This window comes from Dendropsophus ebraccatus, chromosome 4 (assembly GCF_027789765.1).
Source record: "Dendropsophus ebraccatus isolate aDenEbr1 chromosome 4, aDenEbr1.pat, whole genome shotgun sequence".
Taxonomy (NCBI): Eukaryota; Metazoa; Chordata; class Amphibia; order Anura; family Hylidae; genus Dendropsophus; species Dendropsophus ebraccatus.
In genome coordinates this window covers 84,744,726-84,760,984 of record NC_091457.1, presented here as the reverse complement: position 1 = coordinate 84,760,984, position 16,259 = coordinate 84,744,726, and the positions used below count along the sequence as shown (strand labels likewise).

General features: G+C 48.2%; 1 protein-coding gene across 1 annotated transcript in view; it reads right to left on the bottom strand.

Moving 5' to 3' along the window:
• The window catches only part of RHPN2 (rhophilin Rho GTPase binding protein 2), a 52,820-nt gene extending 46,973 nt beyond the window's left edge, over window positions 1–5,847 (bottom strand). Inside the window, exon 1 of the mRNA XM_069966185.1 lies at window positions 5,630–5,847. Within this exon, the coding sequence (XP_069822286.1) occupies window positions 5,630–5,698 (69 nt within the window). The 5' untranslated portion in view covers window positions 5,699–5,847. The remainder of the gene's footprint in view (window positions 1–5,629) is intronic.
• Window positions 5,848–16,259: the final 10,412 nt, after the last annotated feature.

Sequence of the window (16,259 nt, the reverse complement as noted above, 5' to 3'; positions counted from 1 at the left end):
GACGCCTTAACGTGGTACACTCTGTTTGATCAAATAGTTTGCTATGATCCTCACTTTTTAATATCTACAGAGCAGGTGTTTACCATGTGTACACTGGGAGGAGTATATACGATAAGCCCTTGCATCTGTGGGTTGCTGTTGCATTTTCTGTTTTTTTGTCTGTACTTTAGCCACAAGCAGCGTGCAACTTGCAGTGTGAACAGAGTGATAGATGTGCTGCCAATTTTTCCTTTTATTTTCTAACTCTCTTCTGAAATCTTTCTGCATAGTGCCATATACAGACATATATATATATATATATATATATATATATATATATATATATATATATATATATATATATGAGTGTGTGTGTGTGTGTGTCTGTGGTTGCAAGGTGCATTACTTTGATAGCTGTCTGATCCCACTCAGGGTTTTGCCACTTTCATATGCCCACAATGCCCAGACCTCTAAGGACCAAAGTAGTCTTCTAAAGACCCAGAATGAGAGAACCACTGAATAACCTATGACAATCTTTGAAACTCAAGTATAGTTTATGGAATAGCTGGATTTCCCAATTGCTCGAGTGATGGAATTGCATTTACACCAATTTTGGGGACACCCAATCTACACCTGTATTCTTCTAGAGTTGTGGTTTGTTGTTACAATGTATGACACTTGCAATAATGTTATGTCATCCTATAATTATGCTGTGTGCTACTGTACACTGAACTGCATCCTGAAAAATAAGGGATGCGTTCACAAGTACAAGATCTGCAGCACAGATAGCGCAAATTGCAGATTCGAAGAAAATCAAATCTGCTGCAGATTCAAAACAGCGCCATCAAATCTGCTGCAGATCCTGTATGTGTGAACGCACCCTAAGAAAGAAATTATAGTTATGTAAGCTGGTGTACAGACTTCATTGTTTTTTCACTCTTCCCAAACCTGTAGATGTTCCTATTGAATAGGTTGTGCGGCTCCCAAGGTCACTGAGGCAGATGCCGAAAATTCTTTTTAAATTCAAATACACAAAGATATGTTGTTTCCATTGCCAGCAGTTGTCACCCACTCAACTGATTATGTTAAAAGCTTCTGTCACCTTTAATCATAAGGGAAAATTAGTTCTAACTACAGCCATTGAATGATCATCACAATATCTATTCAGCAAAAGAAAAAAGGATAGAAAAATAGAAGGGGGGGGATTTGCAACCCCCTCCTCCTTTTGAACAGATTAGACCGTAAAATGGAGTTGTCCATCAAGTGTAGACAGCTGTTATGTGCACAAGAAATTAAGGATGATGAGGCAATGAATTAACCAGGTATTGTAGAACAGCTTTATCTGCTACCATTAAAAAAATATAAAAATGAAGATCACATATGGCTGGGTTCACACTAGGTTTCTGCCATTTAATGTATACATTAAGGGTACATTCACACATACAGAATCTGCAGCAGATTTGATGGCGCAGTTTAGGAGCTGCAGATTTAAGTGTCACTGTTGGTATAAAATACTTTTGATATATCAGAGACATGTGAAAAGTTTTGATTGTTCCAGGTCCGAGTGTTCTGATTGTGAGACTGTGCACGCTCCTCTCCCGACTCTCTCACGTCATGAGTTATACTCATAATAAAAGTCTATGATTCCCACAATCGTCAGGGTCTAAATACTCCTGGACCAATTCAAACTTTAAACATGTCTCTCTGACATGTCAAAAGTTTTTTTTTTTATAACGACAGTGACACATTAATCATTTTATTACAATGATATCAGCAGCTTCAAATCAGTGCCATCAAATCTGCTGCAGATTCTCTAAAGGCCCTTCTCCACAGAACGATTATCGCCTGCATTCGTCTGATATCGGATGATAATTGTCCCGTGGAATAGAAGGCAACGATCAGCCGACATCGTTCATGTCGGCTGATCGTTGCAGTCGTTTGTCTTTCCACCATGTTGAAAAACAAATGACTGTGATAGCAGCGATGTGCTGCCGTCGCTCCGTAGAATAAGAACAGCGGCAACAGACCGCCACTATCCTCTATGGGCTGCCCGGACAATCTAGCGATCACTCGGGCAGCCCCTCCCCCCCCCCCCCGCACTCACCTGCTTTCTGCTGCGTGTAATAGCGGTGGCAGTGAGTGGGGAACGAGCGCTGACAGCACTGGTTTGCACCTCACAGTCGGGCCATGGAATAGGGGCTTTTGTGTAAATGGATGGGAAAAGAAAAGAAGCGGATGCTGCTGTATGCCACACTGAAGAATCAGTTTTCAATTGATTTACAATCCCCCCCCCCCCCCAAAAAAAGTACAACTTTTAACTCTAATTAACTACTACAGATGAGCGAATCTCAAGCATGCTTAAGCCTGTGGTTGTATCTATGTTTTCCAGGTAGCCTAAGGCTGTGTCCAAGTTCTGCAGTCACTAGTAATCAAACACAGAGCATTCTGACAAACCCGAGCTTTGGTCAAGATTTGGTCATCACAATTGACTATATTTTTCTGTACATTAAAACTAAATATACTGAAAAGGAAACCGTGAAACAAATGGAAAAACACAGTGTGAACACAGGCTACATCTACACGTTCTGTGCACAGTCCGTAATTACGGATGATGTGCAACGGAATGGACTTGGAAGTTCCCAGCATCACCATTATGATGTCGGGATAAGTTTAAATCCTCGCGGTACTGTCCTTACACAGCCGCATGGCCGAACTCCAAAGTCTGTTCCATATTACATAATCCGTAGTTACGAACTGTGCACGGAGCGTGTAAATGTAGCCTTAGTCATAAGAAGTTGTAAGGTAACAGGCTCCTTTTTTCAGCATTTATTATTATTTTTTTTTGTTATGCTTTAGGCAAAGCTATACTTACTTGAAATTTGGGTCGAGTCTCCTGAACGCAGCTTTTTAGTCTTGTGCTGGTTGGAAAAAAAAGGCCAAATGTAGGAAGTCCTGGCCAGTATGAAGTGTCAATCAAACGACTGCCTTTTCTATAAGCGCGCAGATGACCAGGACCTCCTGTGTTTAGTCTTTTTTTTAACCAGCACAAGAATGGACCTGTTTGTTTTACAGCATGATAACTAAACAAATTATGTAAAATCGCAAACTTGCTTTACTTCACACCCCCTGTTGATTTGGATGTTGAAAGGTATAACAACAGTGACACTTTAAAGGGGTTATCCAGCGCTACAAAAACATGGCCACTTTCCCCCTACTGTTGTCTCCAGTTTGGGTGGGGTTTTGAAACTCAGTTCCATTGAAGTAAATGGAGCTTAATTGCAAACCGCACCTGAACTGGAGACAACAGTAGGGGGAAAAGTGGCCAAATTTCTGTAGCGCTGGATAACCCCTTTAAGTTGCAGATCTGCTCATTGCTTTGTTGTACCTGTTTCTGGGAAAACTGAGTGACTTATGCAGCTTACATGGAAGTTTCAATGAGTGCTTTCCGTGACTTATCACAGCTTTATATTACACCAGGGCAACACTGCGACTACAAGATGGATTTTAACTTGTCAAGTTACAGCTGCAGACCAAAGTAATACAAGTGATATTGTGTAGCACAGCTGTCACTTAGTATATACAAAAGGTTGCAGTGTAGCCGTGGACTCCTCAGTGAGCAATACAGTAGCAGACTGCCTGAGGAGTCTGGGGAAACCTTACCTGATTTATTTACAACATGCAATGAAGGAAAATGAGCATTGCCCACAACCTCTTTACTGGAGACAATTCAGCAGTGATTTACAGCCCTGGAGTTATTGCTGGGTGACGCATGAATAATCATTTATACAATGAGGCGCTGCCCCCCCCCCCTCATCCCTTAATATTGGACTGTTAATAACTTCCACCCAATGAGAAGTCTCCAAGCCTGACATAAACCAATAGCAGCAACAATAGGAGCCATGTTTTATGAAACTTGTGATAGAAACATGACTCAGTATACAAGGTGTGACTGTACAGTTAACCCATCAGCTGCTGAACAGCTGGGACCAGACAACACAAGGGGACCTGTTCACGTCATCTAGACCAAAATAAATGATTAACCAACATTATAAGACCCAGCGCGGCTTCATGGCAGCTAACAAACCATTCATATAGGCATAAAATAAAGCTAGTTATTTTGGGTTTTACCACTGGATTGCTGTATTTATTAACCATACAACCTGACCTGAGAAAGCATGAACCTGGAGAACTACAGGCCCCAGCAAGAAGGAAAATAAAGGATCAAAACAGAAGTCTGTGTAATCTCCATACAAATACATAAGTAATAAAAAAAATATTGTATAAATATAGTGCAAAGTTTCTTCTGTGAAACTGCATTGTATGGCCTGGTGGCATCTGGTGAGCTATCTATGAAGGTAATAATGAAGAGATATTATTTTATACAAGTTCGTGAATTGTAAGATACCAGTCAATGTCCGCAAAAAACAAATCCACAATATTAAAAAAGACGATCATCATCAAACATGTAGGCAAAAAAAGTAAGAACTACAAGTTTCAGCATGGCATTATCAGGGAAACCATCCTGCCACTTACATAGTGTACCCATATACACCCTCAGCAGTGGCAGGTTATGTAGTACTACAAGTACTACAGTATGTCATGACATTAGCTAGAGAACCATGATAGGTTGTGTGTAGATGGGCTGTGTGTAGATGTACAGTTTGTAGATGTGTAGATGGGCTGTGTGTAGATGGGCTGTGTGTAGATGTGTAGATGGGCTGTGTGTAGATGGGCTGTGTGTAGATGTGTAGATGGGCTGTGTGTAGATGTGTAGATGGGCTGTGTGTAGATGTGTAGATGGGCTGTGTGTAGATGGGCTGTGTGTAGATGTGTAGATGTATAGATGGGCTGTGTGTAGATGTGTAGATGGGCTGTGTGTAGATGGGCTGTGTGTAGATGTGTAGATGGGCTGTGTGTAGATGTGTAGATGGGCTGTGTGTAGATGTGTAGATGGGCTGTGTGTAGATGTGTAGATGGGCTGTGTGTAGGTGTGTAGATGGGCTGTGTGTAGGTGTGTAGATGTATAGATGGGCTGTGTGTAGATGTGTAGATGGGCTGTGTGTAGATGGGCTGTGTGTAGATGTGTAGATGGGCTGTGTGTAGATGTGTAGATGGGCTGTGTGTAGGTGTGTAGATGGGCTGTGTGTAGATGGGCTGTGTGTAGATGGGCTGTGTGTAGATGGGCTGTGTGTAGATGTGTAGATGGGCTGTGTGTAGATGTGTAGATGGGCTGTGTGTAGATGGGCTGTGTGTAGATGTGTAGATGAGCTGTGTGTAGATGGGCTGTGTGTAGATGTGTAGATGGGCTGTGTGTAGGTGTGTAGATGGGCTGTGTGTAGGTGTGTAGATGGGCTGTATGTAGATGGGCTGTGTGTAGATGAGCTGTGTGTAGATGGGCTGTGTGTAGATGTGTAGATGGGCTGTGTAGATGTGTAGATGGGCTGTGTGTAGGTGTGTAGATGGGCTGTGTGTAGATGTGTAGATGGGCTGTGTGTAGGTGTGTAGATGTGTAGATGGGCTGTATGTAGATGTGTAGATGGGCTGTGTGTAGATGTGTAGATGGGCTGTGTGTAGGTGTGTAGATGTGTAGATGGGCTGCAGCAGCAGGTTACTCCGGCTCCCAGTGACGGGCACACGAGCTGCCTCTTACCTTTCGGAAGTAGTTCTGATCGGAGAGCGCTTTCCCCTTGAGGTCCCCGGGAAGCAGAGTGTCCGTCATGTCTCCTCAGCCCCGCACACCACACTACAGCTGTTCTGTGCTGATCCCTGTGCCGTCCCGTCCAGCTGATCCCTGTGCCGTCCCGTCCAGCTGATCCCTGTGCCGTCCAGCTGATCCCTGTGCCGTCCGTCTCCTATCTGTAAGCTCCCTACAGACCTGGCTGACTCTCTCACTGCCAGGGGAGGGGCTTATTCTGGCCCGCCCACCACTATCAGGCCCTGCCTCTCTACTTGGCCCCTGCTACCTGCACATAGAGCACAATAGACTATATCCGACCTGCTGCATAACATGGACTACTACGTGACACCTGGCAGATACAGCCTGCTGCATAGGAACCAGTCCCACCGAATCCTGTCATTTCAGCATTGTGTATAGGTGCAGGTTGTGTGAACTGTCAGAGATGAGTGATGGCAATCTCCAATAACAGTGGGACCGTCCCCACCAGAGAACACAATGGCCACAATACCTGCTCATGTCTGTGTCTGTATTATGGACCTGATGAATACCACAAAATATCACTTTGCACAGTGCAGAATACATGTTCACACACTATTTTCTCCTGGCATTTTTCTGTCTTTAGTTTTTTTTTCAGTTACATTTTTTTTCCCAAAGTAATTTTTTCATGTGATTCAAGAATTTCATATGATTGACATATATATATATATATATATATATATATATATATATATATATATGCACTTTATTAAATTATATTAAAAAATAACTGAATCGTTCACTAAATAAACACAGAATTGTAAAATTCCCTAGAAGTTCTAAAGACTAAAAGAATTCTAAAAACTAAAAGCCCCCAAAACTTTCAGGACCGAAGTAGTCACTCATGGCTGCACAGAGGTGGGATAAGAGGGTGACTAGTATCTCACGTCCACATACACTACCGTTCAAAAGTTTGGGGTCACATTGAAATGTCCTTATTTTTGGAGGAAAAGCACTGTACTTTTCAATGAAGATAACTTTAAACTAGTCCTAACTTTAAAGAAATACACTCTATACATTGCTAATGTGGTAAATGAATATTCTAGCTGCAAATGTCTGGTTTTTGGTACAATATCTACATAGGTGTATAGAGGCCTATTTCCAGCAACTATCACTCCAGTGTTCTAATGGTACAATGTGTTTGCTCATTGGCTCAGAAGGCTAATTGATGATTAGAAAACCCTTGTGCAATCATGTTCACACATCTGAAAACAGTCTAGCTCGTTACAGAAGCTACAAAACTGACCTTCCTTTAGGGTATAAACCCACACACCGTATAAGCAGCGTATTTACTGCTGCGATACGCAGCAAATACGCAGCAAACACGCAGCAAATACGCAGCAGATTAGATCTAAATAACTGAACACAGCATCAAATCTGTACCAACAAATCTGCTGCGTATTTGCTGCGTATTTGTTGCGTATCTGCTGTGTATACGGTGTGTGGGTTTGTACCCTCAAGCAGATTGTGTTTCTGGAGCATCACATTTGTGGGGTCAATTAAACGCTCAAAATGGCCAGAAAAAGAGAACTTTCGACAGTCTATTCTTGTTCTTAGAAATGAAGGCTATTCCATGCGAGAAATTGCTAAGAAATTGAAGATTTCCTACAACGGTTTGTACTACTCCCTTCAGAGGACATCACAAACAGGCTCTAACCAGAGTAGAAAAAGAAGTGGGAGGCCGCGTTGCACAACTAAGCAAGAAGATAAGCACATTGTAGTCTCTAGTTTGAGAAACAGACGCCTCACAGGTCCCCAACTGGCATCTTCATTAAATAGTACCCGCAAAACACCAGTGTCAACATCTACAGTGAAGAGGCGGCTGCGGGATTTTGGGCTTCAGGGCAGAGTGGCAAAGAAAAAGAAAAATCTGAGACTGGCCAATAACAGAAAAAGATTAAGATGGGCAAAAGAACACACATTGGACAGAGGAAGACTGGAAAAAAGTGTTGTGGACGGATGAATCCAAGTTTGAGGTGTTTGGATCACAGGGCCGCCGATAAGGCAGTACAACTGGTACTGCCGTATGGGGCCCGGACCCTAAGAGACATGGGGGGGGGGGCCTGCCGGCCGCTGCCCCCCGTCCGCTACGCTAGGGGGGCCCGCACGGCCCCCCTTGCCACCTGTTTTTGATGGGGGGGAGCACCGGCCCACGGGTGCCTAGTCCGCGCCGGGAGGGGGGGGGGGAGGGGGGGTGACGGAGCGGCCGGGAGAAGGATGGGCAGACAGGCTGGTTCCCTCCCCCCATGCAGCGCCGAGGTCCGGGGTCCGGGGTCCGGGGTGCGGGGCAGGTGTTGAGCTTCCGGCACACACAGTGTGACAGAGGCCGGAAGCTCCCAGCTGCAGCCCCGCGGTCCCGGATCTTGTCTCCTGCTCGGCGGCGCTCACGTGATGTGACGTCATCGCCGAGCAGGAGAGAAGATCTGGGAACGCGGGGCTGCAGCTGGGAGCTTCCGGCCTCTGTCACACTGTGTGTGCCGGAAGCTCAACACCTGCCCCGGACCCCGGCGCTGCATGGGGGGAGGGAACCAGCCTGCCTGCCTATCCTTCTCCCCTCTGCCCGCCCCCGGCCCCCCTGCATCCTCAGCTGCTCCCCTGCCCCCCCCCAGCCTCTCCCCTGCCCCCCCCCAGCCTCTCCCCTGCCCCCCAGCGTCTCCCCTGATCCCTCAGCCTCTCCACCTAACCCTCAGCCTCTCCCCTGCCCCCCCATCCCCCTCCAGCCTCTCCCCTGCCCCCCCAGCCTCTCCCCTGCCTCTCCCCCTAACCCTCAGCCTCTCCCCTGCCCCCCCAGCCTCTCCCCTGCCCCCCCAGCGTCTCCCCTGCCCCCCCAGCGTCTCCCCTGCCCCCCCAGCATCTCCCCTGCCCCCCCAGCGTCTCCCCTGACCCCTCAGCCTCTCCACCTAACCCTCAGCCTCTCCCCCTGCCCCCCAACCTTTCCCCCGGTCCCCAGCCTCTCCCCCCTGCATTCTCAGCCTCTTCCCCTAACCCCCAGCCTCTCCCCCTAACCCTCAGCCTCTCCCCTGCCCCCCAGCGTCTCTCCTGACCCCAGCGTCTCCCCTGACCCCTCAGCCTCTCCCCCGGACCCCAGCCTCTCCCCCCTGCATTCTCAGCCTCTCCCCTGACCCCCCCAGCCTCTCCCCTGACCCCCCAGCCTCTCCCCTAACCCCCCAGCCTCTCCCCTAACCCCCCAGCCTCTCCCCTGCCCCTTCAGCCTCTCCCCTGCCCCCCCAGCATCTCCCCTGCCCCCCCAGCGTCTCCCCTGCCCCCCCAGCCTCTCCACCTAACCCTCAGCCTCTCCCCCTGCCCCCCAGACTCTCCCCCGGTCCCCAGCCTCTCCCCCCTGCATTCTCAGCCTCTCCCCCTAACCCTCAGCCTCTCCCCTGCCCCCCAGCGTCTCCCCTGACCCCTCAGCCTCTCCCCTGGTCCCCAGCCTCTCCCCCCTGCATTCTCAGCCTCTCCCCTGACCCCCCAGCCTCTCCCCTGACCCCCCAGCCTCTCCCCTAACCCCCCAGCCTCTCCCCTAACCCTCAGCCTCTCCCCTGCCCCCCCAGCCTCTCCCCCCTGCATTCTCAGCCTCTCCCCTGACCCCCCAGCCTCTCCCCTGACCCCCCCAGCCTCTACCTTGCCCCCCAGCCTCTACCTTGCCCCCCAGCCTCTACCTTGCCCCCCAGCCTCTCCCCTGCCCCCCTCAGCCTCTCCCCTGCCCCCCTCAGCCTCTCCCCCTAACCCTCAGCCTCTCCCCCTAACCCTCAGCCTCTCCCCTGCCCCCCCAACCTCTCCACCTAACCCTCAGCCTCTCCCCTGCCCCCCCAACCTCTCCACCTAACCCTCAGCCTCTCCCCTGCCCCCCAGCATCTCCCCTGACCCCAGACTCTCCCCCTGCTTTCCAGACTCTCCCCCTGCCCCCCCCCCCAGCCTCTCCCCGGCCCCCCAGCAACTCCCCTGACCCCAGCGTCTCCCCTGCCCCCCCAACCTCTCCACCTAACCCTCAGCCTCTCCCCTGCCCCCCAGCGTCCCCCCTGACCCCAGCCTCTCCCCCTGCATTCTCAGCCTCTCCCCTGACCCTCCAGCCTCTCCCCTGACCCTCCAGCCTCTCCCCTGACCCTCCAGCCTCTCCCCTGACCCCCCAGCCTCTCCCCTGACCCCCCAGCCTCTCCCCTGACCCCCCAGCCTCTCCCCTTCCCCCCAGCCTCTTCCCCTAACCCTCAGCCTCTCCCCTGCCCCCAGCCTCTCCCCCTGCCCCCCCCAGCCTCTCCCCCCTGCCCCCAGCCTCTCCCCCCTGCATTCTCAGCTGCTCCCCTGCCTAACAGCCCCTCCCCCTGACCCCTAGTTTCTCCCTCTGAATCCCAGCTTCTCCACTGCCTCCCTACCGCTCCCCCTGAACCCCAGCTTCTCCCCTGCCACCCTAGCTGCCCCTCCCTGCTGCTCCCCTGCCCCCCAGCTGCTCTCCCTTTCCCCCAGCTGCTCTCCCTGGCTCCCCCAGCTGCCTCCCTTCCCCAGTCACCCCCAGCTGCCTCCCTTCCTCAGCCCCCCCCCCAGCTGCCTCCCTTCCTCAGTCCCCCCCCCAGCTGCCTCCCTTCCTCAGCCCCCCCCCCAGCTGCCTCCCTTCCTCAGTCCCCCACCCAGCTGCCTCCCTTCCTCAGTCCCCCCCCCAGCTGCCTCCCTTCCTCAGTCCCCCCCCGGCTGCCTCCCTTCCCCAGTCACCCCCAGCTGCCTCCCTTCCCCAGTCACCCCAGCTGTCTCCCTTCCTCAGTCTCCCCCCAGCTGCCTCCCTTCCCCAGTCACCCCCAGCTGCCTCCCTTCCCCAGTCACCCCCAGCTGCCCTCCTGCCCCAGTCACCCCCAGCTGCCCGCCTGCAGACGAGTTATGGTCAGAGAAGTCTTCATGATGCTGCGCCAGATGGAGAAGAAAGCAAAACGTTAGCGACAGCAATTCGAGAAGACGTCACCTGTGAGTCATTAGTAACTGCACTGTAATCACTTCTATAGTGTGCAGAGCCTGTGTACCATTGGGGTCTCAATGGGTCAGTGTATTGTTTGCGGTAGTGTACTGACACAGCCCTGCGGTCACTACAGTACACTAACCCAAACTTTTAAACTAGGACCCAACTACAAGAGCTGCAGGCACTACAACTCCCAGCATATCCTGAGGGCTGTAGACTGTCAGTAAATGCTGGGAGTTGTAGTGCCTGCAGCTGTTGTAGTTGGGTCCTAGGTGCATTATACACTGGACGCTTTGTGGGAGATCAGAATACAGAGATCTGTGGGGGCTCAGTGTGTGGAAGTGACCCCAGAACAGCACTAATAGGGGATAGAACAAAAACATCTCCCCCTATCCCTATTAGTGCTGTTCTGGGGTCACGTCCCTGCACTGAGCCCCCACAGATCTATGTATTCTGATTTCCCACAACGCCTCCAGGACCCAACTACAACAGCTGCAGGCACTACAACTCCCAGAACAGTCTGCAGCCCTCAGGATATGCTGGGAGTTGTAGTGCCTGCAGCTGCTGTAGTTGGGTCCTAGGTGCATCATACACTGGATGCTTTGTGGCATATAAGAATACATAGATCTGTGGGGGCTCAGTGTAGGGAAGTGACCCCAGAACAGCACTAATAAGATATTGGGGGAGATGTTTTTGTTCTATCCCCTATTAGTGATGTTCTGGGGTCACTTCCCTGCACTGAGCCCCCACAGATCTATGTATTCTTATGTGCCACAAAGCATCCAGTGTATGATGCACCTAGGATCCAACTACAACAGCTGCAGGCACTACAACTCCCAGCATGTACTGACAGTCTGCAGCCCTCAGGATATGCTGGGAGTTGTAGTAAAGTAGTACAATCCTATGATAACTGCGGCTGTAGACAGATGTTTTGCTGGACCTTCAGGGCTGATGGTTGTCACCCACAGATTGCAGCCACCAGGAGACTCTGCACATAGTGATTTATTACAGGGTTGTCCTCTCAGAGACTACAACTCCCAGCATACCCTGAGAGCTGTATAAATGGAGGGTGTTCTGAGATTTGTCACAGATACAGATGAATTCAGGAAAGAAGCGGGTCAGCATGTTGTGTCTCACTGGTTGTATATTGGTGGCTCCAGGTACCCCAGTCCAACACTGGACAGAACCAGTCCCCAAACTAAGACGTCCCCGGCCTCCTTCCTTCCTCCATCACGTGTTTGATGAGAACAGCGGGCATCAAGCAGAGCGGCACCCAAGTGCCAGGGTATATACCATGCATGTACAGCAACGTGGGGGGGGGGGGGTGCCTCTGCGTGCAAAGTGCCTAGGGCAGCATGAACTCTAAATACAGGCCTGCTCACCGCCATGTATTCGCTATCACTGGCTTGGGTGAGCTTAACTAGTCTGCCTGGGGGGGGGGTGATTTGTATATGCTCACTAACATGGAACAGCCTCATTATATTAGCCTTATCAACATTCTATGTTAGTGAGCATACCGGGGGGGGGGGATATTGGTGAACATATACAAATCAAACAGCCCCCCCCCCCCAGACCCTCAAAATTCAATAACCCCAAACGGGGCATTGTCTAGTACTCAACAGCATTCTGAATACAGGGGAACCCCTACCCCACTCTTGTATAAGTTTTAGTCTCCATCATAATGAGCCCGGCTGGGCTTCTAGACACGCTATAAATTGTACGTTGCAGGGGTGAATATAATGCACTGCATACAGAGCACAAGAGGCAGCTATACAAGTAAGTGTCTGTATGGTGACATTTACATTGCACCTTGTTCACATTTAGTTTCTACAATTTTATAACTGTATAACAGAGGTTACATTTTAAGCCACTGGGAAAAATGGGGTATATGAGCCAGTTCTCTAGAATTAATCTGAACCAAATTATACCTCCCAGCAAGGCGTGGGTCGAACACACAATTTAATTTTTTTTTTTTATTAATGTGGGGGGCCCAGACACTTTGGTTGTATGGGGCCCCGAAATTCCTGATGGCGGCCCTGTTGGATCACAAAGAAGAACGTTTGTGAAACGCAGAACAAATGAAAAGATGCTGGAAGAATGCCTGACGCCATCTGTTAAGCATGGTGGAGGTAATGTGATAGTCTGGGGTTGCTTGGTGCTGGTAAGGTGGGAGATTTGTACAGGGTAAAAGGGATTCTGAATAAGGAAGGCTATCACTCAATTTTGCAACGCCATGCCATACCCAGATTGGAGCCAATTTCATCCTACAACAGGACAATGACCCTAAACACACCTCCAAATTGTGCAAGAACTATTTACAGCAGAAGCAGGCAGCTGGTATTCTATCGGCAATGGAGTGGCCAGCGCAGTCACCAGATCTGAACCCCATTGAGCTGTTGTGGGAGCAGCTTGACCGTATGGTACGCCAGAAGTGCCCATCCAACCAATCCAACTTGTGGGAGCTGCTTCTAGAAGCTTGGGGTGCAATTTCTCCAGCTTACCTCAACAGATTAATAGCTAGAATGCCAAAGGTGTGCAATGCTGTAATTGCTGCAAAAGGAGGATTCTTTGACGAAAGCAAAGTTTGATGTAAAAACAATGTTATTTCAAATACAAATCATTATTTCTAACCTTGTCAATGTCTTGACTCTATTTTCTATTCATTTCACAACGTATGGTGGTGAATAAGTGTGACTTTTCATGGAAAACACAAAAATTGTTTGGGTGACCCCAAACTTTTGAACGGTAGTGTAGTGTTATACAGTATATATCTTTATTGGCTAGCCAGTAAAAATTATATTTCATATTATAGCAATATATAGGCAAAGAGACAATTTGCAGGGCTTCCAGGTTACTGAGGATAGGCCATTCATATTTTGTGAGAGGAAACCCTTTTCAAAGTCCCCAGTCCCACATATTGATGGCCTACTTTCAGCATAGGCCATCAATATCTAACGGTGCGTTTACACAAAGAGATTTATCTGACAGATTATTGAAGCCAAAGCCAGGAACAGACTGTAAACAGAGAACAGGTCATAGAGGAAACACTGGGATCTATCCTCTTTTCAAATCCATTCCTGGCTTTGGCTTAAATAATCTTTCAGATAAATCTCTCTGTGTAAACACACCATAAGCAGCAGGCTGCCAAAGCCCAGCATTTCCACTGATCAGCTGTTTGGCACCACCACTGTCCTTAGATATACAGTAGATGGATGGGGTGCCAGGTGTCAGTACCACACTATTCAGATATTGATGACTTATCGTGACAACCCATTTAACATCACATAAATCTCACATTAACAGAACAGTAAGCATGGTTTTATATTTTTATTATTAAAGCCCCTTTATGGAGGAGCGCTGTTAGTGCTCGATTGCTCCTCGTTCTCCACGTTAGCAGCAAACAGGTAAGAGCTGGGGGGGGGGAGGGCGGGGAGCTGCAGGGGGGGGGGGCTTTGCTGGTGATCCCTAGATCGTCCAGGCAGCCCATAGAAAACAGTAGCAGTCTGCTGCCACCGCTCCTATTCCTCAGAGCGATGGTAGCAGATTGTTGCAATCTTAGTCATTTGCCTTTCAACATGTTGACAGACAACGTCAGACAACAATCAGCCGACATCATTCATGTTGGCTGATTGTTGTCTTCTATTACACCAGACCGTAACTGACGATAATTATTTTGTGTAATAGGGCCTTAAGGCTATGTTCATACGCTGTAATACAATGGCCGTTGCTTAACAACGGCTGTTGTATTACAGTGTAAGGACACTGAGGGGCACAGGGCACTGAAGGGACACTGAGCATCCCTCTGCCATCATCCTCTCCAGCAGCCACAGCCCCCACAGCTCTGGGAGTCAGGTCGTGACATCACCATTTCATCCAGGAAGTAAAGCCTTGATGCAGTAGTAAGTGCAGGGAAAAAAGCACTGTATAAGCATTTCCCATAATAAGTGTATATCGGAAATTTGTATAATTTTTAGGAGGAAATACAATACTTTAATAAAACTTGCCGGACTTCTCCTTTAAGATGGACTCTTATTAGTAGTGACAGTCTGCTAAGTAGGACAACACTGCGGCCAGTGATTGGCTGAGTGGATATTCACTGCCAAGATGTTGGTGCTATGTGACCTTGAGGCCCTAGTCACACATCTGTAATATATGGCCCCCGAATGGTTTGTATACTACAGACAGGACCTTGGCACTCCTGGCATCATCATTCATGACGATTTAACAGTTTCTGGTCTGGTCTAGATAAGGCTAATCTTTTCAAAGATATGGTCATTGTTGCCTGTAATTAGCCAGATTAATAAAAACCCAGTGATAGATTATTGTTGGCATTGTTGTTGGTCCCTGATACAGAACTGTGTATGTTAGATTGTATCAGTGTGGCTAATCTAGAATGTGACACTATTTCACTATTGATCTCATTTAGAACATCCTAATCAGGTCCTCGGTCTCACAGGTTTCATCTTCCAGCCAGTGTTTGCCTGATTGTCCAGTGGGTGTGGTGATCATTGCTGGTAACATGGGCTGCGACATCACCCATCATAAGGTATGAGTAACTACCCAAACTGAGCTCAGAACAGCTATGAGGTCATCCAGGGTGTAAGCCGGTTAGGAAATCATTTAAAATACCTGATTGTAAAGCTATAAATAGGTGATCCATTAGGTAACGCCAATGTCATACTACATAGAGACACTAAACATACAGGATTCTATCATTCTGTATACTATTCACCAATTTCTTGCTTATACCTGTGAAAGCTGGGTTAAAGCGCATATGGCTGACAGTACAGTCCAATGTGATTTCCCTGGAACAATAAATGAACTGCGGCTATTTATCACTCTGTAAATACATGTGATTTGCCATCCAGAAGCAGTAGAAGCCATAGAGGAAATGAATGTGCTGTATTGCTGCTATTCTGCTCCCAGAAGCAATAAATGGGTAAAGTAATAATGTATGACCTCATGCACTGTGTAATAGGTGAAAGGTTCTCCGGAATGAACTCCATGTATTTCTGAGCCTCATTTAGTTGATAAAAGGAAACATATCATAAAATCACCTTAAAGGGTAGTGCACCAAAAAATTTTTTCTTTCAAATCAACTGCTGCCATGAAGTGCCAGAGATTTGTAATTTACTTCTATTAAAAAATCTCAAGCCTTCCAGTACTTATTAGCTGCTGTACGCCCAGCAGGAAGTGGTATTATTTCCAGTCTGGAGAGCAGGAGAGGTTTTCTATGGGGATTTGCTCCTTCTCTGGACAGTTCCTGACATGGACAGAGGAGGCAACAGAGAGCACTGTGTCAGACAGGAAAGAAAACACCACTTCCTGCTGGATACACAGCAGCTGATAAGTACTGGAAGGCTTGAGATTTTTTAATAGAAGTAAATTACAAATCTCTGGCACTTCATGGTAGCAGTTGATTTGGAAGAAAAAAATTTTGGGTGCACTACCCCTTTAAAAAGAAACTATTTCTACACTGGACTTTATTTTGCTGTTACTATGTTTGTTTTTACAACAGTGTTGCTGGGTTTAACTCGTGTGATGTCTAATACATTACAGACTGTACTCAGGACAACAATGGCAAAATGGCGCTAAGTATGTAAGTAAGTTTAAGTTTAGAAATGT